At 41.1% G+C, this 27,289-nt stretch overlaps 1 protein-coding gene across 2 annotated transcripts in view; it reads right to left on the bottom strand.

Moving 5' to 3' along the window:
- The window catches only part of MYO5B (myosin VB), a 345,830-nt gene extending 319,723 nt beyond the window's left edge, over nt 1-26,107 (bottom strand). The window contains exon 1 of one of the 2 annotated variants that reach the window (XM_070743570.1): nt 25,814-26,107. In XM_070743570.1, the coding sequence (XP_070599671.1) occupies nt 25,814-25,840 (27 nt within the window). In that variant the 5' untranslated portion in view covers nt 25,841-26,107. The remainder of the gene's footprint in view (nt 1-25,813) is intronic. The other variant, XM_070743569.1, reaches the window with a different exon arrangement.
- Between the last annotated feature and the right edge of the window lie 1,182 nt (nt 26,108-27,289).

Here is a 27,289-nt window from a genome sequence, read left to right as displayed (position 1 = left end):
CGAACCCCGAACCCGGGTTCGGGGGGGTGCTGGGAAGCCCCCCAGGCCGGCTGTCACCTTTTAAAACAGCCGCGCGGCTTCCCAGCAGTCGCCGAAAGCCGTTTTTTTGCGGGGGGGTTTTGGGTTGCACGGATTAATTGACTTTACATTGTTTCCTATGGGAAACAATGTTTCGTCTTACGAACCTTTCGTCTTACGAACCTCCTCCTTGCACCAATTAAGTTCGTATCATGAGGTATTACTGCATATCTATATACACATAGTAAAATACATGATGAAGGTTATAGAGGAGATACTCATAGTAAAATATATCTAAGAAAGAATAGAAAAGAAGGTATAGTAATAGAACATATCAATGAAAGAATAGAAGAAGAGATATAGGAATAGAAGAAAGGTATAGGAGATATAGGAGAGCAATAGGACAGGGGACGGAAGGCACTCTAGTGCACTTGTACTCTTGAAAAATGGCACGCTGTATAAATACAGTGGTACCTCTTCTTAAGAACTTAATTTGTTCCCTGACCAGGTTCTTAAGTAGAAAAATTTGGAAGTAGAAGCAATTTTTCCCATAGGAATCAATGAGGAATCAAATAATGCGTGCAAACCCATTAGGAAAGAAATAAAAGCTCGGAATTTGGGTGGGAGGAGGAGGAGGAGGAGGAAGAAGAAGAGGACAGTCGCTGCCAAAGGAAGAAGGTAAGGTGAGGGGAATCAAAAAAATCCCAAACTTTAAGGCTTAAAAAAAAAAAAGAGGGACTCCCATACACTTGGAGCAAGGCTGCCTCCCATACACTGCGCCAGAGAGAGAAACCCAGGGAGAATGGCAGGAAACTGGCCGGGCCTTCATGCCGTTCTCAAATTTCCTGGGAAATTTTTCCAGGCTCAGGTTCTTAAGTAGAAAATGGTTCTTAAGAAGAGGCAAAAAAATCTTGAACAATCGGTTCTTACTTAGAAAAGTTCTTAAGCAGGGGCATTCTTAGGTAGAGGTACCACTGTATACAGAAACCCATCTAAAGGAAGAATCTCACTTTTTATAGGAAATAAAAATTGTGCCTGGGATTTTAAATGCAGTTAGCTAAAATGCCAACTGCCAGAGGGACAGGTGTGTTAATCTGGTGCTTTGACATATTAAAAAACGGCAAATGTACTGCAATCATTTACAAACAAGCTTGACTTGAAAGTGCCATAATACTATCGGTTGTAGTTACAGAGGTGTGTTTCCCTGCAATTTGTAGTAACTTCATCACGGGTTTATGATACTGGAGTAAAAATGCAATCCATAAAGTGTCCCAACCACTGGAAATGACGAATACATATTTGCACTGTGGATACTATTCAATAAGGTAGCGTTCACGGACATCAAATGTGACATCTGTCCAATTTCTCTTGAAAAATGAAAAATTAATGTAAATAAATACATGTACAGTAAACAAAGTGTAGAGTCCCAAAGCCCTTAATTTGAATCGGTTATCATATCAGTAATCTAAATTGAGCAGGTCTTGAAATCCAAGCCAATCCACCAATTCTCAGAAAAGCTAAGCTCAAAAACACATCTAATTGTGTGTCCAATCACACTTGGCAAATAAAAATTCTATTCTATTCTATTCTATTCTATTCTACTTACAATGCAGCTTTTTCCAGTCTAAGTAAGGTTTACAATATTTAATCATAGAAACATAGAAGACTGACGGCAGAAAAAGACCTCATGGTCCATCTAGTCTGCCCTTATACTATTTCTTGTATTTTATCTTACAATGGATATATGTTTATCCCAGGCATGTTTAAATTCAGTTACTGTGGATTTACCAACCATGTCTGCTGGAAGTTTGTTCCAAGGATCTACTACTCTTTCAGTGAAATAATATTTTCTCACGTTGCTTTTGATCTTTCCCCCAACTAACTTCAGATTGTGTCCCCTTGTTCTTGTGTTCACTTTCCTATTAAAAACACTTCCCTCCTGAACCTTATTTAACCCTTTAACATATTTAAATGTTTCGATCATGTCCCCCCTTTTCCTTCTGTCCTCCAGACTATGCAGATTGAGTTCATGAAGTCTTTCCTGATACGTTTTATACTTAAGACCTTCCACCATTCTTGTAGCCCGTCTTTGGACCCGTTCAATTTTGTCAATATCTTTTTGTAGGTGAGGTCTCCAGAACTGAACACAGTATTCCAAATGGGGTCTTACCAGCGCTCTATATAAGGGGATCACAATCTCCCTCTTCCTGCTTGTTATACCTCTAGCTATGCAGCCAAGCATCCTACTTGCTTTTCCTACTGCCCGACCACACTGCTCACCCATTTTGAGACTGTCAGAAATCACTACCCCTAAATCCTTCTCTTCTGAAGTTTTTGCTAACACAGAACTGCCAGTGCAATACTTGAGGATTCCTTTTCGCCAAGTGCATTATTTTACATTTGGAAACATTAAACTGCAGTTTCCATTGCTTTGACCATTTATCTAGTAAAGCTAAATCATTTACCATATCAAAGACCCCTCCAGGAATATCAACCCATAATCAATGAAAATATCACAGCAGGTTGTGATATTACACCACCTACTTGAAGTTGCCAGATTACAAAGCGCATCAGATTCTAAGCACATCAGATCAAGTTCGTTCGTGGATGGAAGACCACCAGTAAATCCTGGGTGGGGCAGGGTCAAATATATTATTATAGGTAGGGAAAAATTATCAGAGAAAATTCAGCACTAGTTGAATTCTTAGAAATTGTTGCCAACAATGAGCCTAGTAAATAACCAGGAATTAAACTCAACTTTAAGAAATCTTAATATTTTGTGGGTGGCTAAAAATACAAGTATTAGCAACAGTTGAGCAACTGTTTGGAATTATAACAGTGATGAAAAAGTAATTTTATGGCCAATCCTCACATTTATGACCTCCACAGGTTTGTAAAGTAAAGCTGAAGTCATGTCACCAGCATCAGTCATGGTTTCACTTAGTGACCATTTCGACTAGCAACAATGCATCTTCTGAATCCTTTGTGCTCAGTGTATTAAGCAATTTTCTTCTCTATTTCATTCTAAAGGCTATTTAAGCATGCTGTAGCTTGACAAGTTCTAGGGATTTTCCAAAAGACTCTTCCGGTCATCATAAATGACAAATATACAGTATATATCGTCAATAATCATACAAATAGATTAGTGAGACAATATAAAATAAATACATTGAATAAAATCAATACATTTCAATGAAATATCATAAAGAGAATACAAAATGAAACTATTATACTCAAATCAAAACAAGGAGATAAAAAGAAATAAAGCATCAAGGCTTAATATATTACTGTGAATTGTAAGGGTGGAAGTAACATAATGATCACTTCTATCATTATTGGTTTTAATACCTACGTCACATTAATTGGAATACCTAAATCCTTTAGTAAGCTTATGCTATTCATTGTCAGACTTAAATAATATTAAAGGAGAAAACCACAAGCTTTTTTGAAAATACAGAACCACTGTATTATTCAAGGGGGGGGAAATCTATGTTGCCAAATTACTAATATTACAGATATCTATATTATTTTTTATAGTTTGAGTATTAAAATGTGCAAATGTTCAAAAAAAATTCAAAGAAATAAAATCAATTATTTTTATAAATGGAATTATATCTTCCTGTACTTCCTGTACATGATTGTTTTTAAATGTAGCATTAATTGGATTTATATTATTGTTCTGTTTTTATATATGCTGTGAGCCGCACCGAGTCCTCGGAGAGGGGCGGCATACAAATCCAATTAAATAAATAAATAAAATAAAAATAAACTAACTACCAACTAACTGTGATTGCTAAGCAAGAACTGTCTGTATGGCAAAACCCCCACCCCATTTAACGCTGGGAAGGGGTTACTGACACAACATCAAGATGAAGTCATTGTCACTTTTGAAAGAGATTTGGGGGGGAAACATAATAAGAAAAAACAGAGGACACCATAAACTCCAAACAACCCAGATACTCTCTGTGAATATCAATACATTCTCCATAGATCTATTTTTTAAATTTAAAAAAAATATATTTCAATGTGATGTCTACAGGCAATCCTCAATTTACGACCACAAATTTTCTGCTGCTAAGTGAAACATTTGTTAAGTGTGTTTCACCCCGTATTGTGAACTTTCTTGCCACAGTGTTTAAGTGAATCACCGCAGGTGATAGGTTAGTAACACTGTTGTTAAGTGAATCTGCTTGTCAGAAGGTCACCAAAGGTGATGATCACGTGAACCTGGGACACAGCAACGGTCATAAGTATGAATCAGTTGCCAAGCATCTAAATTTTGATCACATGATCGTGGGGTCATAACTGTGAAAATGGTCATAAGTCACATTTTTCAGTGCCGTCGTAATTCTGAGCAGTCCCTAAATGAACTGTTGTAAGTCGAGGACTATTTGTATAGGAATGTCAAGCACAACTAGGAAAGTGAGTTGAGTTCGAATGATTCAGAGATTATATTATTATTATTATTATTATTATTATTATTATTATTATTATTACTTATTAGTTTTGTATGCCGCCTCTCTCCGAGGACTCGGAGCGGCTCAGAACAAGAAAAAAAACAGTACAAATCCAATATTTAAAAAAGAGTTTAAAACCCTTAACATAAAAACAATCATACATCTCATGCAGACCATACATAAAGTAGAAACGGCCATGGGGAATCAATTTCCCCATGCCTGACGTCAGAGGTTGGTTTTGAGGAGTTTGCAAAAGGCAAGGAGGGTGGGGGCAGTCCTAATCTCCAGGGGGAGTTGATTCCAGAGGGTCGGGGCCGCCACAGAGAAGGCTCTTCCCCTGGGTCCCTCCAGATGACATTGTTTCGTCGACGGGACCCAGAGAAGGCCAAGTCTGTGGGACCTAACCGGTCGCTGGGATTCATGCGGCAGAAGGCGGTCCCGGAGATATTCTGGTCCAATGCCATGAAGGGCTTTATAGGTCATAACCAACATGCTATCCAGGGGTGGGTTCCACTTCCCTTTGCCACCAGTTCGCATCGCGACATTTTGTGCATGCGCAGTTGCTTTGCGCGTACCTCCTCTCGTGCATTTTTGCTTATGCCCATGCTCAGAAGCAGGATTCAGCCCAAAACACAGCTGAGGAGCTGATCAGCTGTGTTTCAGGTGAAGAAATACCGTAAGTCAGTATGAACCCAGCAGTAATGGGCTGCAGCATGGACAGTCCATTACACCGTCCCGGTAGGAAAAATGAAGATGCACATGCATCTTTATGTCCCATTATTATTACTATTATTATTATTATTATTATTATTATTATTATTATTATTATTATTATTATTATTATTTATTAGATTTGTATGCCGCCCCTCTCCGAAGACTCGGGGCGGCTCACAACAGTGATAAAACAATATACAATAAAAAATCTAATATTAAAAGTCTAAATACCAATTTAACATTAGAAGCCTAAAAAACCCATTATTTAAAAAGCATACACACACACATACACACATACAGACGTTCCATGCATGCACGTGCATGAGATTCAACTTCTGTGCATGCTTACAACCATGCTTACAACCAGCCGCCCCGAGTCTTCGGAGAGGGGCGGCATACAAATCTAAGTAATAAATAAATAAAATAAATAAAATCCTTTTAGTGATCGTTTGAAGATACAACAGTGTGGGAAAGAATTGTTTAGTGATTGGTCCTTGTACTTACAACCATTGCCACATCCCCATGGTGACGCGATCAAAATTTGGGTGCTAGAGTGCTACCCCTATGACAATCATTAAATGTTGTGAGTCTTGACAAATGTATCTTTTTCTTTTATGTACACTGAGAGCCTATGCACCAAAGACAAATTTCTTGCGTGTCCAATCACACTCGGCCAATAAAACAATAACCCAAATTTGGGGGCCTGTATTTACAGTTGCAGTGCCCCAGGCACTGTGATCACAATTTGTAATTTTCCCAGGCAGCATCACTCTGCTAAACAAATATTTCCCTCAACACTTGCCACACTATTTACTAAGTCTGTACTACTATTACTGCTAATTTTTTTCTCATCATTCCTATCACCCATCTCCACCCACTTGTAACTGTGTGACTGTGTGACTTGTATCCTTAAGATTTTTATTAATATTGATTGTTTCCTGATTGCTTATTTGACCCCTGTGACAATTATTTATTATTATTATTATTATTATTATTATTATTATTATTATTATTATTATTAATTGGATTTGTATGTCGCCCCTCTCCGTAGACTCGGGGCGGCTAACAACAGTAATAAAAAACATCATGTAAATCCAATACTAAAAACAACTAAAAAACCCTTATTATAAAATTAAACATCCATACAGCAAACATACCATGCATAAATTATAAAGGCCTAGGGGGAAAGAATGTCTCAATTCCCCCATGCCTGACGACAGAGGTGGGTTTTAAAGAGCTTACGAAAGGCAAGGAGGGTGGGGGCAATTCTAATCTCTGGGGGGAGTTGATTCCAGAGGGTCAGGGCCACCACAGAGAAGGCTTTTCCCCTGGGCCCCACCAAGCGACATTGTTTTGTTGACAGGACCCGGAGAAGGCCCACTCTGTGGGACCTAACCGGTCGCTGGGATTCGTGCGGCAGAAGGCGGTCTCGTAGATACCCTGGTCCGGTGCCATGAAGGGCTTTATAGGTAATGACCAACACTTTGAATTGTGACCGGAAACTGATCGGCAACCAATGCAGACTCCGGAGTGTTGGTGTTACATGGGCATTACAATCATTAAGTGTTGTGATCGTTGACAAATGTATCTTTTTCTTTTATGTACACTGAGAGCCTATGCACCAAAGACAAATTCCTTGTGGGTCCAATCACACTTGGCCAATAAAAGAATTCTATTCTATTCACAACTGCAATGATTTGATTAACAACCGGAGCTCTTTGCTTAAGATTCGTGACAAAAGTGCTCATAAAATCAGGCACAAATTTGTTTAACAACCCTCTCGCTTAGCAACGGAAATTCCAGTCCCAATTATTGTCATACGTCAAGGAACTAGCCGTACTATAAATTTCACAGACCGAATCCCATGAAATCAAATCGAGTTTTCCTGGATAGATTGGTTTTTGTTTCCAAAACAATACATCAAAAGCCACCTCAAAAAAGAATAAGAAAATAGGATGAAGAGAAGGATGAAAGCTTCTGTCATTCTTCGCACTCAAAAGACCAGAGCGATGTTCTCAAGACCTTAGCTGTGGAAAGAACCTCTCAAAACTCAAGCCTAACAATTGGAAAAATGCCAGAAAAAATAATCACAATGGAGGAAAGTGAGTTCTTCTCCCCCAAAATTATTACCTGTGGCTTGGGAGGGGCAGTCATCTTGCATTCCCAGATGAGAATAGGAGAAGCTGTTGAAAAGGAAGGAGCTGAAGAAGACGTACAAATCACTTACAAGCCTCTTTGCTAGGGAGGGTGGATACTTTGGGAGATTACTTTGAAGTGGTTGCTCCTGGGAGGAGCAGTTTGCCGGGTGATGTTAACCCTTTAGTAATGCCTAAGCAGTCTTAAGTCGCTGGCCCTGTGACTCCTCTCCTTCCCTACCCAGTTGTCTCTTCCATCCTTCTCAGCTACTCCAGATTAACTCCTCCTTTTTGTCCCTTTCCTTATCTTCCCAAGATATTTACACCCTTCTCCCATCCCATCCTATTTATTTGTTTGTTTGTTTCATCAGGCACGAATTAGATAACAAATGGAAGTATAAACATAATTATGAATATATGAAATGGGTATGAATAAAAGGGAATGTTAGGACAGAGATGGTAGGCGTGTTGATGTGCTTATGCGCGTCCCCTAAGGACCTCTTAGGAATGGGGTGAGGTTGACAGTAGACAGTCTAAGGGTAAAGTTTGGGGGTTTAAGGAAGAAATCACCGAGTCAGGTATCCTTTCCTTCCTTCCTTCCTTCCTTCCTTCCTTCCTTCCTCCCTCCTTCTTTCTTTCTTTCTTTCCTTCCTTCCCTCCTCCCATCCTTCCTTCCTTCCTCCCTCTTTCTTTCTTTCCTTCCTTCCTTTCCTTTCTTTCTTCCTTCCTTCCTTCCTCTCTCTCTCTCTATTTACTTACTTACTTCTATGCTGCCCAATCCCAATGGCACTCTGTTACTGAAATTGTATTTCCTGCAATGAAGTTTGGTACAGATTATTATTTTTATTATTATTATTATTATTATTATTATTATTATTATTATTATTATTATTTATTAGATTTGTATGCCGCCCCTCTCCGTAGACTTGGGGTGGCTCACAACAATAATAACTAAGAACTAAGAACCCCTTATTAAAAAGAAACATACACACAAATATACCATGCGTAAACTGTATAGGCCCGGGGGAGATGTCTCAGTTCCCCCATGCCTGGCGGCAGAGGTGGGCTTTAAGAAGTTTACGAAAGACAAAGAGGGTGGTGGCAATTCTAATCTCCGGGGGGGAGCTGGTTCCAGAGGGTCGGGGCCACCACAGAGAAGGCTCTTCCCCTGGGTCCTGCCAGATGACATTGTTTAGTTGACAAGACCCAGAGAAGGCCAACTCTGTGGAGCCTAACCGGTCACTGGGATTTGTGCGGCAGAAGGTGGTCTCAGAGATATTTATTATTATTGCTGTTGTTGTTGTTGTTATTATTATTATTATTATTATTATTATTATCATCATCATCATGCATCATTATCATTATTATTATTGTCATTATTATTATTTCGATATTTGTCAAACAATTTATAGGATGATAATTTGTACAAATAAAACATTAAATAAATAATGATAAAAAGTAATGATAGAGGACAATGGAACAGTAGAACATGGACGGAGGCACAATGGTGCACTTATGCACGCCCCTTATATCCATTTTATATCCATTATGTGCTTGTGTATTGTTGTGGTTGAAGCTGAAGTATTCATTGATAAATAGGACATTGTAGTGGATAATTTTATGTACCATGCGTAGGTCAGATCAAAGACAGCGAAGTTCGAAACTGTCTAATTTTAAAATTTCAAGTCTGGTGGCATAAGGTATTCTGTTGCGAGCAGAGAAGTGGAGGACACTTCTCATAAAATATTGCTGGACTCGTTCAATTTTATTAATGCCCAATAGTTTCCAGACAGATGAACTTCTATTCAAGAATTGGTCAAAAGCAAAAGTTTTATATGCCCTAGATTGTAGTTCAATCAGTTTTACCTGAGAAGAAGCTCCGCAAACCAACTCCATCCTGTTTTTCTTTCTTGGTTCTCCCGGAAAGAAGGAAGTATCTCTGTATGTCAGAGTGTTTGGCATATGCAGATAAGTTATCTTGCTACATAGGCAATGAATTTGAATTAGATGCAATTAATTCTATTTCTGGTTGTACTGGTTGAACCCTTTTTGGTTTCAAGATGTACCCAGCAGGTGGCAGCACTTAGCTGACTTTAGCCTCAAAAATTTTTTAAACAGGGTGAGACCTGTTGATAGCCGGATAGGAGACCACTAGGAATAGACTATAGGTTAGATTTGAAAAATCCTAAAGAAGGAAACGTCAAACTTCTGAATCACTGAACAAAAGAACTAAATGAGCATGTATATGAAGTCCAACAAAGTTAAACTCAGTGAGAAAAGAAACCCTCTACATTATTATTATTATTTATTAGATTTGTATGCCGCCTCTCTCCGCAGATTCGGGGTGGCTCACAGCAGTGATAAAACAATATACAATAAGAAATCTAATATTAAGAGACTAAAATGACAATTTAACATTAAAAGCCTAAAAAACCCCAATTATTTAAAAAGCATACACACAAACATACCATTACATAAAACTACATAGGCAGGTGGCAGCAATTAGCTGACTTTTTTGTGAGAAGTAGGAGGAGAACCACTGAAGAACAGCGCTTCCCACTCCCAACCCCTCCACCCGTTGCAGAAGGATACCATGGTCGATGGTATCAAAAGCCACTGAGAGGTCAAGAAGCACCAGGACAGAGGATAAACCCCTGTCCCGGGCCCACCAGAGATCATCCATACGTAACATAACCAAAGCAGTTTCAGTGCTGTAACCGGGCCTGAATCCAGACTATTGAGGACCTAGATAATCAGCTTCTTCCAAGGACCACTGGAGCGACACCACCTTCTCAACAACCTTCCCCATAAAAGGAAGGTTGGAGACTGGACGATAGTTATTAAGTACGGCTGGGTCCAGGGAAGGCTTCTTGAGGAGGGGGCACACAAGTGTCTCCTTGTACGGAGACGGAAAGGACCCCCTCCCCAAAGAAGCGTTGACAATCTCCTGGACCCAGCTCTGTATCACCTCCCTGCTGGCCGAGACCAGCCAGGACGGACACGGATCCAGTAAACAGGTGGCGGACCTCACAGCTCCAATGGCCTTGTCCACTTCATCAGGTGTCACTTATTTCTCTATTAAGTCTAAAAATTTCCACAGACAATTGTGACTCATGCTAATGTTTTGTGGGAAGCAGAAGACATCTTAAAGTTCAGAACTACACTGATACCTCATCTTACAAATGCCTCGTCATACAAACTTTTCAAGATACAAACCCGGGGTTTAAGATTTTTTTGCCTCTTCTTACAAACTATTTTCACCTTACAAACCCACTGCCGCGCTGGGATGCCCCGCCTCCAGACTTCCGTCACCAGAGAAGCACCCATTTTTGCACTGCTGGGATTTCCCTGAGGCTCCCCTCCATGGGAAACCCCACCTCCGGATTTCCGTTGCCAGCAAAGCGCTTGTTTTTGCGATGCTGGGATTCCCCTGCTGGGATTCCCCTGCAGCATCGCAAAAACACAGAAGTCCGGAGGTGAGGTTTCCTATGGAGGGGAACCTCAGGGGAATCCCAGCAGCGCAAAAACGGGCACTTCGGCTGGCAAAAGTGGTGAATTTTGGGCTTGCACGCATTAATCGCTTTTCCATTGATTCCTATGGGAAACATTGTTTCGTCTTACAAACTTTTCACCTTAAGAACCTCATCCCAGAACCAATTAAGTTTGTAAGACAAGGTATCACTGTATTTTATTTTAGACATTACTGTTCACAGAATACGAAAGCCTCTTGAATACAAAGGTGCTAAGTAAATATATGCTGCACTTAGATGATATACTGAACATACCTGTCATTTTTTTTTCACACCTTGCATGCTTGCACCCATAACCAAGCAAATGACTAATAAAACCATAATTTGTAACTATACAGCAGGCAGGAAAAAGGGCACCTATTATAGTAATATTGGATAGTCTCAAGATTCAAAAACATCACATGACAATTGAATGCAGGGCTAATGACTGCTCTTTATTCAAAATTACAGTTACCCAGAATAAATTGTTTCCTATCCAACGCATTATCCTTGATAGAAGTTATTAAAATAATAATTTTGGTATCTTACTTGTCTTAAAAGTGAGTGAAGAGAAACCAAGTGGAAACACTTACAGCCCAGGTCAGGATAAAAAGTTGAATTAAAGTTATGCTCTACAGCATAATGCATTTAAGGCTGGTGGAAAAAAGATTCCAGATGCTTATAATTTCCTTGCAAGTACCTTAATACAGTATATCATTAAGTGGGATTTTTGTGGGTGAAGAAAAGATCAGCAAACTGCTTGGCTGATTCAGAAGGAATTAGAATTTTTCTTAATAAAGAAAAGAGATGCACTAAGCCTTTGATTTAACAGACTAAAAGAGAGTAGCATTTGTTAAAGCAGAATTTTCATTAAATCTGAATACAGTCCTATCTATACCTGTGTACATTTACACATATTATTAATTATTAATTAGATTTGTATGCTGCCCCGAGTCTTCAGAGAAGGGTGGCATACAAATCTAATTAATAATAATAACAACAACAACAACAACAACAACAATAATAATAATAATATGCCAAATATCAAATGGAATTTTACATATGTACAAAGCAGAAAGTGTTCAGGTTTCAGTTGAAGGATGATTGTATAATTTCGGACATTTAAAAACACTTTTAAAACCACTCTTCTGCCAATGTCAAAATTAGAACTACAGTAATACCTCGTCTTACGAACCTAATTGGTTCCCGGGGGAGGTTCATAAAGCAAAAAGTTCGTAAGATGAAACATTCTCCCAATGCCAAACCCAGAAGTTCGGCAAAAGTTTGGGTTCGGGAGGCCGCCGAGAAGCCCCGCCGCCCGGCTGTCACCTTTTGAAACAGCCAGGCGGCTTCTCAGCGGCCTCCCGGACGCCGAACCCGGAAGTTCGGGTTTGGCGTTCAGGTTCAGGAGGACGCTGAGAAGCCCCCCGGCTGTTTCAAAAAGCGAAACAGCTGGGCGGCTTCTCGGCGGCCTCCCGAACCCAAACTTTTGCCGAACTTCCGGGTTCGGCATTCGGGAGGCCGCCGAGAAACCCTGCCGCCCAGCTGTCGTCTTTTGAAACAGCCGGGGAGCTTCTCGGCGGCCTCCGGAATGCTGAACCCGGAAGTATTTCCCTTTATTTGTCCTCACTTTCTTACCTGTGAGCTTTAGGGAGTGCCCCCTTGTCCTAATATTGTGTGAAAGAGAAAGGAATTTTTCTCTATCCACTTTTTCTATCCCATGCATGATTTTATACACTTCGATCAAGTCACCCCTTAAACACCGTCTTTCAAGGCTGAAGAGACCAAGGCGTTGCAACCTGGTTTCATAAGGGACGTGCTCCATTTCCTTGATCATTCTTGTTGCCCCTTTTTGCACCTTTTGCTTAATGGGTTACAAAAAAAACCCCTTCTCTTTTTCCATAATTTCAGTTTTAATCATCCAAACCATACACCATACAGTACACTCCTTTTTTTTCATTTTCATGAAAAGAGTCCATAAAAGGTTTCTAGTCAACATTAAACATGAATACTGTGTTTCCTCTAACCAAGGAAGTCAACTTAGCTATCTCTGTAAGTTTCATCACCTTCGCCGATTATTTCTCCGTTGTGATTAATGCCAAATCTTTCCAATTTGCACAAATAATAATCTCGCTGAAGTTATCCTATATAAAACCAAACATCTTTTTTCCAGCTTGTTTGTCTATGAATCTCAAAAGAAAAACATCCGGTTTCAATTGTATATTAATCTTTAAATTCCTCCAAGTTGGTGTATGTAGGCTACTTCTTCAGGGAATTCCAAGGAAATGCAATGTTAGCATGGCACAACAAAATTAACTGAGTCTGCAGTCTTCAACAGATTGACTTGAGAATAAGTCTGTAAATGTTTACATCATAGTAGCCATGCCTGGAATTATACTGAAAGAGTTTACTGACACTTATAAGGTGATTACAGGACAGAAGCCACATTTTGAAATGTATGCAATATTATTTTTGTAGGTGATTGTGTCTACAGAATATATTGGCACAACAGGGTAAAAAAACCGCAATGGCTAAAATCTAAAAGCAATAAAATGCAAAGAGGACTTTCTGATGTTTCTGTACAGATCTTGAAACTTACAAAGTAAATACAACAAACATGTTTTGTGAGCAGGCACAGAAAATACTAATGCTGTTTTAATTTTATTTTATAGACATTGCAAGACAGAAAATTACCATAGTATAGAAACATAGAAACATAGAAGCCTGACGGCAGAAAAAGACCTCATGGTCCATCTAGTCTGCCCTTATACTATTTCCTGTATTTTATCTTAGGATGGATATATGTTTATCCCAGGCATGTTTAAATTCAGTTACTATGGATTTATCTACCCCTTCTGCTGGAAGTTTGTTCCAAGGATCTACTACTCTTTCAGTAAAATAATATTTTCTCATTTTGCTTTTGATCTTTCCCCCAACTAACTTCAGATTGTGTCCCCTTGTTCTTGTGTTCACTTTCCTATTAAAAACATTTCCCTCCTGGACCTTATTTAAGCCTTTAACAAATTTAAATGTTTCAATCATGTCCCCCCTTTTCCTTCTGTCCTCCAGAGTCCAGACTACACAGATTGAGTTCATTAAGTCTTTCCTGATACGTTTTATGCTTAAAACCTTCCACCATTCTTGTAGCCCTTCTTTGGACCTGTTCAATTTTGTCAATATCTTTTTGTAGGTGAGGTCTCCAGAACTGAACACAGTATTCCAAATGTGGTCTCACCAGTATAGATTTTCTTCTTTTTTTTGGAGATATAAGGGGTTTTTTTCTCCACTTTTAGATTAGATTTAGATTAGATTTATTGGATTTATATGCCGCCCCTCTCCGCAAACACATACAATATGACATACCTTCAATCTTCAATAAAATACAATAATTTTAGAATTACTTTCGGTATTTATCATCCAATAAGTGCTGCCTCCTTAGCTGTTATCACCTGGATATTGAATTTTTCAATATCCTTATACACATTTACAACGCTGTTTGCTATTACAACTCATCTATTGCTTTCAGTCATCTTTTCAGTCATCTATTAAATTAGTATAGATTTTCAAAATGACTTACATCACTTTACGTAGCTGTGAAAATATGTCAACTAAGAATACGGCAATATTTTATGAATTTACAGGTGGAAACCTACCATAATTCGGTAAAACAGTCCTTTCAACTGAGCTCTCTACAGCAGTGTTTTTCAACTAGTGTGCCATGAGACATGGTCAGGTGTGCTGTGGGAAAATTAAACATGGGTCCCCAAACTACGGCCCGCACGCCGAATATGGCCCGTGGAGGCCATTTATCCAGCCCACAGCTCTCAATCCCTCCAGATATCAACAACAGGAAGAGTGGAGGCACAGGGAATGCTCACTGACCAATCACCTTCTAGGATTCATCCCGACCACTAGCAATGAACCAATAGCAGGCCCCCTCTCATCCACACCCAGGAAGGTCCCCACTCGGGCTGCCACACTTGTCATTGTGGGGCCGTAGCGAGTAGTTAAAGCTGTTCCTCCTCCCCATGGTCCTGATTTCTAATCGTGATTTAAAGCTAAAGTTTGCTGATCTTCCTTTGGACAGTTTTTGGTTATCTGTTGCCAAGGAGTTCCCCATTCTGGCCAACAAGCTGTCAAAATTGGAAGCGCCATTTCCACCCCTATCCTAGTTAAAAGTGGAGTTCCCCAAGGCAGCGTACTAGGACCTACTCTATTCATTCTCTACATCAACGTCCTCTGCAATCATATCACAAGCAACTGTGTTCTTTTCGCCGACGATGTAAAACTTTTCAACACCACGGACAACACATCTACTCTCTAAAAAGACCTCAACTTTGTCTCAGATTGGTCTAACACCTGGCAACTTCATATATCAACCAGCAAATGTTCTACCCTCCACATCGGCAAAAAGAATCCGAACTTCATATATGAACTGAATAAACAAAATCTCACAGCCAACCCACACTAAGTAAAAGACCTTGGAATACTAATATCGAATGACCTAAGTGCCAAAGCCCACTGCAACAATATCGCCAAAAAGGCTTCTAGAGTTGTTAACCTGATCCTACGCAGTTTCTGCTCTGGCAATCTCACGCTACTCACCAGAGCCTACAAAACTTTTGCCAGACCCATCCTTGAATACAGTTCATCTGTCTGGAACCCATACCACATCTCGGATATCAACACCCTTGAAAATGTCCAAAGATACTTCACCAGAAGAGCCCTTCACTCCTCCACTCGAAACAGAATGTCCTACGAAAGCAGACTATCAATCCTAGGTCTTGAAAGCCTAAAACACGATCTAAGTATTGCCCACAAGATCATATGCTGCAACGTTCTACCTGTCAATGACTACTTCAGCTTCAATCGCAACAACACAAGAGCACACAACAGATTCAAACGTAATATTAACTGCTCCAAACTTGACTGTAAAAAATATGACTTCAGCAACCGAGTTGTCGAAGCATGGAACTCATTACCTGACTCTGTAGTGTCAACTCCTGACCCCCAACATTTTCCCCTTAGACTATCCACGATTGACCTCTCCAGGTTCCCTAGAGGTCAGTAAAGGGTGTGCATAAGTGCACCAGTGTGCCTTCTGTCCCCTGTCCAATTGTCTCTCCTTATCTCATTTATCTTTTCTTCTTTTCAAATATGTTCACCTATACTTTTATATCTTTTCTTTAAAGAAAAGAATAGAAGAAAAGATATAAAAGTATAGGTGAACATATTTGAAAAGAAGAAAAGATAAATGAGATAAGGAGAGACAATTGGACATTACATATCTTTCTCTTCAATGTGTATTATGTATTGGACAAAATAAATAAATAAATAAAAATAAATAAACAAAGATTGCTCCCGTTTTCAACCACATATCTATGTGAGCTGAGCTTCTCAAGCTTGACTGCGATAAAAACTAAAAACAGAGAAAGACTGAGAACTGTTGAGGAAGAGCTTGGTGTGTGTTTTTCTATCATTCCTGCCAGGATACCCCTTTTGCGTTCATCGAAACAGGCCCAGATTTCACACTAAGTGAGTATAAATACATTTAGAAACTATATTATTAACTATACAGCATGTATAATATGTACTGTGTTAGAATGTCATTTTGTGTCATTTTGGTTAGCGGTGCGCTCCAGGATTTTGTAAATGTAAAAAATGTGCCGCGGCTCAAAAAAGGTTGAAAATCACTGCTCTACAGGGATATTTAGACTACTGCTTCCATTTGTGGCTTACTTCAAGAGAGAGAGAGAAAAATCCAATATTTGGCTAATATTCAGTTAATACTTGAAAGGAAAGAATAAGGAAAACTGAGGATTGTGTGCTAAAAGTGCAAAGTAATTTTTTTAAAAACCTAATAACGGTGGCAAAAAAAAGTTCAAGTGCAACTCAGACTTCAGAGGAGAATCAGAACTGCAGAAAAAACAGTTGCTGCCAACCTGCCTTCCATTGAGGACCTGGATACTGCACGAGTCAAAAAGAGGGCGGGGAAAATATTTACTGACCCCTCGCATCCTGGACACAAACTGTTTCAACTCCTACCCTCAAAACGTCAATGCAGAGCACTGCACACCAAGACACAAGAACAGTTTTTTCCCAAACGCCATCACTCTGCTAAACAAGTAATTCCCTCAACACTGTCAAATTATTTACTAAGACTGCACTTCTATTTCTACTAGTTTTTTTTCTCATCATTCCTATCAGCCATTTCCTCCCACTTATGACAGTATGACTGTAACTTGTTGCCTTTATCCTTAAGATTTTATTAATATTGATTGTTTCTTCATTGCTTATTTGACCCCTATGACAACCATTAAATGTTGTACCTCATGATTCTTGACAAATCTATATTTTCTTTTATGTACACTGGGAGCATATGCACCAAGACAAATTCCTTGTGTGTCCAGTCACCCTTGGCCAATAAAATAATTCTATTCTATTAATAGTCACCTAGCCTATCAAAAGAAGTTCCGGTCCCAATTTTGGTCAACAGGCAAGGGCTTCTTGTACTCATTTCCCTGTTTGATATCCGAAGCGAAAGTGAAATTGGAATAAACACTCCATTCATTTTATGAACATAGAACAATAAAATTGGAAGATGCCTTGGGGGTCTTCTAGAGCTGAGAGAGAATGGCTGGCTCAAAGTCACCAGGCTTTCATGACTAAGGTGGGACTTGAACTCACGATCTGACGCTTTCTAGCCTGTTTATCTTAACCACTGGACCAAATTGGATCTTTTGTTTGTTTTCTACCTCTGAAACAATGTACTGTACTTTGCACCTATCTCAGACAAAGGGAGATAACTAGGGCCACATATTTCAACTGCCAAAAGAAAGTACTCCCAACTTAAGGACTAGCAACAAAAACCTAAAAGGCAATAAAACAATCAAAATCCATTTCCTTCTCGGCACTCAGTCCTATGGAAACTAGCACCTAGAAGCCGCAGTTTAACTGACCAGGTGATGACTTGTTACAAGGAAAACTGATAGAGAGGGGGGGAGGGGGGGAGGGAGAGAGAGAGAGAGAGACAGAGTGAGAGAGAGAGAGTGAGAGAGAGACAGAGTGAGAGTGAGAGAGAGAGAGAGTGAGAGAGAAACAGAGGGAGAGAGAGAGAGAGAGAGAGACAGAGTGAGAGAGAGTGAGAGAGAGAGAGAGAGAGAGAGAGAGAGAGAGAGAGAAATACATAAAAACATAGAAGATTGGCAGCAGAAAAAGACCTCATGGTCCATCTAGTCTGCCCTTACACAATTTCCTGTATTTTATCTTAGGGTGGATATATGTTTATCCCAGGCATGTTTAAATTCAGTTACTGTGGATTTACCAACCACGTCTGCTGAAAGTTTGTTCCAAGGATCTACTACTCTTTCAGTAAAATAATATTTTCTCATGTTGCTTTTGATCTTTCCCCCAACTAACCTCAGATTGTGTCCCCTTGTTCTTGTGTTCACTTTCCTATTAAAAACACTTCCCTCCTGAACCTTATTTAACCCTTTAACATATTTAAATGTTTCGATCATGTCCCCCCTTTTCCTTCTGTCCTCCAGACTATACAGATTGAGTTCATGAAGTCTTTCCTGATACGTTTTATGCTTAAGACCTTCCACCATTCTTGTAGCCCGTCTTTGGACCCGTTCAATCTTGTCAATATCTTTTTGTAGGTGAGGTCTCCAGAACTGAACACAGTCTTCCAAATGGGGTCTCACCAGCGCTCTATACAGCGGGATCACAATCTCCCTCTTCCTGCTTGTTATACCTCTAGCTATGCAGCCAAGCATTCTACTGGCTTGGGGCTTTATCGTTGCCTTCATCTTTAGAAACCGCTTAACTTCCAGCTTTAGGGAGGCTTTTCAAAGGAACAATTTTGTTCCTGTTTGTAATTGTTGTAATTGCTGTTTTATTTCGTAAGCCACCCAGAGTCAACTTGGAGTGAGTGGCTATCTTTACATCTAAACAATAAAAACAATCACTTGCGCTACTGTTTGTTCAGCAACGCTAAGCAAAAGCAAAGGAAGTGAACCAGGGGTGTGTTCCGGTTTGTTTTGCTACCGTTTCGTTTAGGAATATGCTTTGTGCACATGTGTGTGATGGCTGCCAAGCGCACACATATGCTCAATACTTTAAAAAAAAGTTTCAATGCAAAAAACAAGATGGCGCCACCTATGGCATCATCCAGCAGAGAGTTGCCGCTAATGCTGCTACCAGTGTGCTGTCCATGCAGCTTCACGTCTGTGCCATGCACGCACTTCCCAGCGAGAGTTTGCGTCTGCGAATGGGGATGTGTGCATGAGATTTCGGCGAATTGTTTTTCCTTTTGTGCATGTGTAGACAAAACAGCGTTGTCTGGCAGGACCCAGCGGAAGAGCCTCCTCTGTGGTGGCCCTCTGGAATCAACTCCTCCTGGAGATTAGGACTGCCCCCACCCTCCTTGCCTTCCGTAAACTCCTGAAAACCCACCTATGTCGCCAGGCATGGGGAAATTGATTGTCCTGCTTTATGTTTGGTTATGATTGTATGATTGTTTTTAAATAAGGGTTTTTATAACTGTTTGTTTTTTTAATGGTTAGATTTGTACACTGTATTGTTGTTGGAAGCCGCTCCGAGTCTTCGGAGAGGGGCGGCATACAAATCTAATAACTAAAAAAATAAAAAAAACAAAATTATCGAAATCTTGTGTACGTGTCCCCTCGAGAGACCCAAATCTGCATGGGCAGCTCAATTTTTACTACTGAGTGGCATCCTCTACCATTCCGGTAGTAACCCACTACTGGTGCCACCGAAAGAACTGGTTCGGGGATTTGCAGCCCTGTGTTGCTGCCAGTTCTAATGACCAAGGTGGCCAAGTTACTACCGGCTCTACAGAACCGGACTGAACCAGTAGGAACGCACCTCTGAAATGAAACCAAATGCAGGTGAATCAATAACTTGGAGAGGATGGGACAGAAAGGTCCACCAACCTCCAATGGTGGATAACTCTGAATGTTCTGAAAATTAATTAATTAATTAATTAATTAATCTCTCTCTCTCTCTCTCTCTCTCTCTCTCTCTCTCTCTCTCTTGGCTGGTCTAGAGCAGGGGTCAGCAATCCACAGGTCTGGAGCCACATGTGGCTCTTCCATCCCTATGCTGTGGCTCCCTCTCGCTCAAAATATGCCTCACAACTGCCAATGTGTGACCACCTACCAACACACAATTGATTAAGCTTTTTGACCCCCGGTAGGCCAACCATGGTAAATCCAAGAAAAGAAAACTTTCAAAAGAAAACAGAATCTTTAATTCAACTATATGTGCTAGTTTTGTGGCTGCTCAGCAAATTGTCAGGCACAGGAAGAGTTTTGTGGCTCCCGGTGTTTTCTTTTCTGTGGGAAATGGGTACAAATGGCTCTCTCGAGGTTGCCAACCCCTTCTTTCCCCAGAGGAAAGAAGTACTAGAGATGATATAATAATAATAATAATAATAATAATAATAATAATAATAATAATCCTCAGGGACCGCCTTCTGCCGCACGAGTCCCAGCGGCCAGTTAGGTCCCACAGAGTGGGTCTTCTCCAGGTCCCGTTAACTAAACAATACCACTTGGCGGGACCCAGGGGAAGAGCCTTCTCTGTGGTGGCCCCGACCCTCTGGAACCAACTCCCCCCAGAGATCAGAATTGCCCCCACCCTCCTTGCCTTTCGTAAGCTACTTAAAACCCACTTCTGCCGCTAGGCATGGGGGAATTGAGACATTCTTTCCCCCTAGGCCTTTATAATTTATGCATGGGATGTTTGCTGTATGGATGTTTGATTTTTATATATTAAGGGGTTTTAATTTGCTTTTAGTATTGGATTTTATTGTACATTGTTTATGATTGTTGTTAGCCGCCCCGAGTTTTCGGAGAGGGGCGGCATATAAATCCAATAAAACTTGAAACTTGAAACTTTAATAATAATAATAATAATAATAATAATAATAATAATAATAATAGTAACAACAACAACAACAACAACAACAACAACAACAACAGAATGGGAAGGGACAATGGAGGTCTTCTAATCCAACCCCCTGCTTAGGCAGGAGACCCTACACTACTTCAGACAAATGGTTATCCAACATCTTTTTAAAAACTTCCAATGTTGGAGCATTCACAACTTCTGGAGGCAGACTGTTCCACTGATCAATTGTTCTGTCAGGAATTTTCTCCTTAGTTCTAAGTTGCTTCTCTCCTTGTTTAGTTTCCACCCATTGCTTCTTGTTCTACCCTCAGGTGTTTTGGAGAATAGGTTGACTCCCTCTTCTTTGTGGCAACCCCTGAGATACTGGAACACTGCTATCATGTCTCCCCTGGTCCTTCTTTTCATTAAACTAGACATGCCCTGTTCCTGCAACCGTTCTTCATATGTTTTAGCCTCCAATCCCCTAATCCTCTTTGTCGCTCTTCTCTGCACTTTTTCTAGAGTCTCAACATCCTTTTGGCATCTTGGCGACCAAAATTGAATGCAATATTCCAAGTGTGACCTTATAAAGTGGCATTAACACTTCACATGATCTTGATTCTATAACTCTGTCAATGCAGCTTAGAACTGTGTTGGCTTTTTTGGCAGCTGCTGCACACGGCTGGCTCATATTGAAATGGTTGTCCACTAGGACTCCAAGGTCCCTGTCACACTACTGTTGAGCAAGGTACCACGTATACTGTACCTGTGCATTTTGTTTTTCTTGCCTAAATTTATTTATTGTATTTATACGCCGCTCACTCCAAACGGACTCTGAGCAGCTAAATGTAGAACTTTACTTTTTTCACCATTGAATTTCATTTTGTTGACAATTCCCAATGTTCAAGTCTGTCAAGATCTTTCTGTATCTTGAGCCTATCTTCTGGGGAGTTGGCTATTCCCGCCAGTTTGGTGTCATCTGCAAATTTGATGAGTTCCCCATCTATCCCTTTGTCATATGATTTGGTAGCAATGTTCCAGTATTTCAGAGGCTGCACAAAGGAGGTGTTTTCAACTTATTTTCCAAAGCACCAGAGGGCAGGACAAGAAAGAATAGTTGGCAACTAATCAGAAGCAATCTGTAATTAAGGAGAAACTTCCTAATAGGGAGAACAATTAACCAGTGGAACAGCTTGCCTCCAGAAATAGAAGGTGCTCCATTTCTGGAAGGTTTTTTTTTCTGTTATTATTTTTTTTTCTCCAACATAAAATAAAAAACAATACAGTGATACCTCATCTTACAAACTTAATTGGTTCCAGGATGAGGTTCTTAAGGTGAAAAGTTTGTAAGACGAAACAATGTTTCCCATAGGAATCAATGGGAAAGCGAATAATGCGTGCAAGCCCAAAATTCACCCCTTTTGCCAGCCGAAGTGCCCGTTTTTGCACTGCTGGGATTCCCCTGTGGCTCCCCTCCATGGGAAACCCCACCTCCGGACGTCTGTGTTTTTGTGATGCTGCAGGAGAATCCCAGCAGGGGAATCCCAGCATCACAAAAATGAGCTCTTCGCTAGCAACGGAAGTCCGGAGGTGGGGTTTCCCAGCGAGGGTAGCCTCAGTGAAATCGCAGCATCGCAAAAACACCGAAGTCCTCAAAACCCCACCGCTGGACCTCTGTGTTTTTGCGATGCTGCAATTTCACTGAGGCTACCCTCGCTGGGAAACCCCACCTCCAAACTTCCATTGCCAGCGAAGTGCCCGTTTAAACGGGTGCTTTGCTGGCAACGGAAGTCCGGAGGAGGAGCATCCCAGTGGCGGTGGTGGGTTTGTAAGGTGAAAATAGTTTGTAAGAAGAGGCAAAAAAATCTTAAACCCTGGGTTTGTATCTCGAAAAGTTTGTATGACGAGGCGTTTGTAAGACGAGGTATCACTGTACATAGTTTCCAACACAAAATCAAGCTTATTATCAAACATATACAATTTTTTTCCTTTTTACTTTGTAATCATTCAATGGAGGTTCTTATATCTCTTTCTTTCACAAAAGGACTGTAGAAACATATAATATCTTATATATTCAAAAACCTCTTAAAATATAGCTTTTCTCCATCTAATATTAAAACATTACAATAACCTTTACACACTGGTCATCAAATTCACATCCTATTTGAGTCTTACCAATCTATTGAGCTAATTGTTCCAAAAAGCAGTTTTCTTATCATCATCTAAGGTTTAGCAAAGTAGATTATATATAAAACAATTCTTCATATTGCAACAAAAAGTCTAAAAAACCATAATCCTATCTGTCTAACAAAGTAATTACTCCAATAACAAAGTATATCATATTATATAATAATAAAATATATTATATATAGAAACATAGAAACATAGAAGTCTGACGGCAGAAAAAGACCTCATGGTCCATCTAGTCTGCCCTTATACTATTTTCTGTATTTTATCTTAGGATGGATATATGTTTATCCCAGGCATGTTTAAATTCAGTTACTGTGGATTTATCTACCACGTCTGCTGGAAGTTTGTTGCAAGGATCTACTACTCTTTCAGTAAAATAATATTTTCTCATGTTGCTTTTGATCTTTCCCCCAACTAACTTCAGATTGTGTCCCCTTGTTCTTGTGTTCACTTTCCTATTAAAAACACTTCCCTCCTGGACCTTATTTAACCCTTTAATATATTTAAATGTTTCGATCATGTCCCCCCTTTTCCTTCTGTCCTCCAGACTATACAGATTGAGTTCATTAAGTCTTTCCTGATACGTTTTATGCTTAAGACCTTCCACCATTCTTGTAGCCCGTCTTTGGACCCGTTCAATTTTGTCAATATCTTTTTGTAGGTGAGGTCTCCAGAACTGAACACAGTATTCCAAATGTGGTCTCACCAGCATTCTATATAGCGGGATCATAATCTCCCTCTTCCTGCTTGTTATACCTCTAGCTATGCAGCCAAGCATCCTACTTGCTTTCCCTACCGCCTGACTGCACTGTTCACCCATTTTGAGACTGTCAGAAATCACTACCCCTAAATTTATTTATTTATTTATTTATTTATTGGATTTGTATGCCGCCCCTCTCCAGAGACTCGGGGCGGCTAACAGCGACAATAAAACAGTGTACAATAGTAATTTGGTATTGATGATTAAATCCTTTTCTTTTGAAGTATTTGCTAACACAGAGCTGCCAATACAATACTCAGATTGAGGATTCCTTTTCCCCAAGTGCATTATTTTACATTTGGAAACATTAAACTGCAGTTTCCATTGCTTTGACCATTTATCTAGTAAAGCTAAATCATTTACCATATTACAGATGCCTCCATATATATACAGTTTATTCCAATAGTTTTTTTAAGGGTTACATCAATACATAGTGCTACCACCATTCTCCTCCATCTGGGTCATATAATATTGAAAACTCAATCCTCTGATCTCAATTTTATCAGCAGCATCTTATTATTAAGACATCAAAACATCAATAAATCTTAACTCTCTATCCACTCATAGAATTTCCCCCAAATTCTATAGTAATCAGAATCTTGTTTCTCTTTAAGTTTCAAAGTCAATCTATTCATCTCTGCACAATCCATAATTTTATTCCAAACTTCCCTTCTCTGGAAGGTTTTTAAGAAGAATCTAGACAGTCACTTATCTAAAGTCGGTATAAGTTTTCCTGCTTGAGCCCAGGGTTGGACTAGAAGATCTCCCAAGGTCTCTTCCAGCTCAATTCTATTGGCAATCCGAAATCACTTCTCAGAGTCTCACCTGCCCCCTTCTGGATGAGTTGAGACTGCAAATCCCACAAATTAATAAATTCCATTTCCTGCCATGTTGGGGGGAATCGGAAAATTTGCGGTCCCGGGTCTGAATCCGGAGGAACCCAGGTCTAAACGTGGGGAAAGGGCACTCGTTGGTATCTTTATCCCGGGAAGGTCGCAGGCTCATCCCCAGGAACTCGGAGTCCTGTCAAACCGCAGCGGAAAGGCGTCCTCTACAGCCAGAGGGGGCCCAGGCGGGATTCCCAGGCAGGAGCGAGACCCGGGACTCATCCGCTCCACTCGGGCTCCCACGGAACTCCGTCGCTTCCTAGGAGCCGAGAAGTTGGAAGGCGAAGCAAGCAAGGGAAGGAAAGGAAGGAAAGGAAAGGAAAGGAAAGGAAAGGAAGGAAGGAAGGAAGGAAGGAAGGAAGGAAGGAAGGAAGGAAGGAAGGAAGGAAGGAAGGAAGGAAGGAAGGAAGGAAGGAAGGAATCCCACTCGGGACTTCGGAAACTCGCGTGTCAGACAGCCGATAGTATGCTAAAGGTATGATTTGCTGGATGAATGGTTCGTGATTTTACATTTTGTATTATCTTAATATTTCTTTTATGTTTGGTTAAAATAAAACAATAACCACCACCACCATCATCATCATCTACTGTCTGGATTTATATGCCGCCCCTCTTCGAGGACTCGGGGCGGCTTACGGCATATAAAAAGAACAACGCAAAATATCTGAAATCCAACCTTAAAACTAAAACTAACAATCTAAAACCCCAATTTAATATTTAAAAACACACACACCACCAGTCAAAATTGTATGGTCTTTCTCTTGTAGGCCGCCCCTAGTCCACAGGAGAAGGGCGGCCTATAAATGTAAATAATAAATAAAGAAATTATTTTCACGACCACCCTGGAGGAAGAAGAAGCGCCGCGCAAAGGCGCGTTCCAGCTTTCTCGGGATCCCCCATCCTGCCTGCTGTATCCCGCCTCCCCTTTTACACCCGTGCCTCAGTTTCCCCCTCCGGGAAATGGGAACGCGAGCTATTCCCACCCACCCACCCGCCGTCTTACCCGGCCGGGGGCGGACTCCCTTGCACTCTCTCTCCAGGAACCAAAGTGAAAACCGGCCGCCAAGGAAACCGCAGGGCGCGCCGCAGGCGGCTCCGGGGAACGGAGAAAGAGACGGCGGAGAAGGAGGAAGAAGAGACGGAGAGGAGATCCAGGGAGACCTCCGAGAGCCCGAGACTCTCCCCTCCCCACCTACCCCCCTTCCCCCCCCCCCCTTTTTTTTTTTACCTTGCTGTACAGCTCCGTCACCGACATGTCCCGGCCGGCGATGCGTAAAAGCGCAAAGGGCGCAAAGCCGAGCGCGGCGCTGGCGCTCCGGGGAGGAGGAAACTCCGGCGGCAACTCCGAAGCATTCAAGCCGAAGCCCGTTGACAGCCTGATTCCAGGCGGGCGACCTTTGGCCGGCCTCGGGCCCCGAGTTATTTACCCAACGGCCGGCGACGAGCGGAAGGTGGAGAGGGGAAAGGAGCAGCCGCTGCCCCCGGCGAGGCGGGCGGAGCCGGGCGCCGCTCCCTCGTCGCCAGGTAGGGGAGGCGCTGCTGGGCACGGCGGGGAGGGAGGGAGGGAAGGAGGCGGCCGGCCGGTTCCGCTTTCCCTGCGCTCGCCTAGCTCGTTGGCGCAGGTGGGAAGAGAGCCGGGCCAGCCCGCGGGCGCAGCTCGCCCTCTGCCGGCAGAGCCCGGGAAGCAAAGTGCGCGCGGTCCGGCTTTTTCACGCCTCGCGGTGGCGTGGCTAGAGCTGGGCAAGGGCCGGCTAGATGCCTTCGGAAGGGCCCTTCGGCTCTTCCAGCGTTCCCTTTCCTTTAACTTCCCGGTCGAAGCTGCGGTTTTCTTTTTTCTTTATTTAATTTTTGTTAATTTTTTATAATATCAATAACAATAGAACAAACACCCAACATATAACAATGTGCTCAGTGCTCAAATCAATAATGCCTGCTATATTGCAGATATTCCCTTTCCTTTTCTTTCCCAATATCAAAACCCCACTTCACCCCTCCACATATCTTCCAATACCCACGCTACTTTATAATATAATAAAGTTAACTAACATACTTTTGAACCTGTATACATAATCGATATGAACATGTATAACTTAATTCTCGAACAAATATTTTTCTATTATGTATAGTTCAATACTTAGAATTGATATGTGTTGTGGTTGGCTCTGGCCCAGCTGCTGCCCCAAGGAATGTGGAGGTGGATGCAGGGGAAACATCAACATGTCATAGGCCTGTTTTATTGCCGACAGAGTCAGGTAGTGAAGTTTCCTCGGAAGAAGAAGAAGGTGGGGGTGACTTGGACGAGGGGAGTTTGGCAGACAGCCCAGGAGGAGATCAATCATCCTTATCATCCCTGGATTCTGAACAAGAACTTATGACACATCCATGCATGCGTAGAGTGATGCATAGGAGAGAACAACTGAAGGATTATTACAGGAGATAAGTGAGGTCATCTGTGGTTGGGTGGGGCTGCTGTAATTAGTGCTACAGAGAAAAGAGCAGGCTGCTGGTTTAGCCTCATGGCAGTTTATCTGATTCATAGTTTCGTCAAGATCGTGGTTTTTGCTGTTCAAGACTGTGTGTGGACTTTCTGGACTTTAGAATTGGACTCAAGTTCCCAGTTATTGGGTGAACAATTAGATTGCATTTACCCTCTGCCTTGTGTGTACCAGAAAATCCCTTTGACATTTAAAATGGGAGCTGTTTC

The sequence above is a fragment of the Erythrolamprus reginae genome, chromosome 2 (genome assembly GCF_031021105.1).
Source record: "Erythrolamprus reginae isolate rEryReg1 chromosome 2, rEryReg1.hap1, whole genome shotgun sequence".
NCBI classification, from domain to species: domain Eukaryota; kingdom Metazoa; phylum Chordata; class Lepidosauria; order Squamata; family Dipsadidae; genus Erythrolamprus; species Erythrolamprus reginae.
This window is presented reverse-complemented; position numbering and strand designations above follow the sequence as displayed.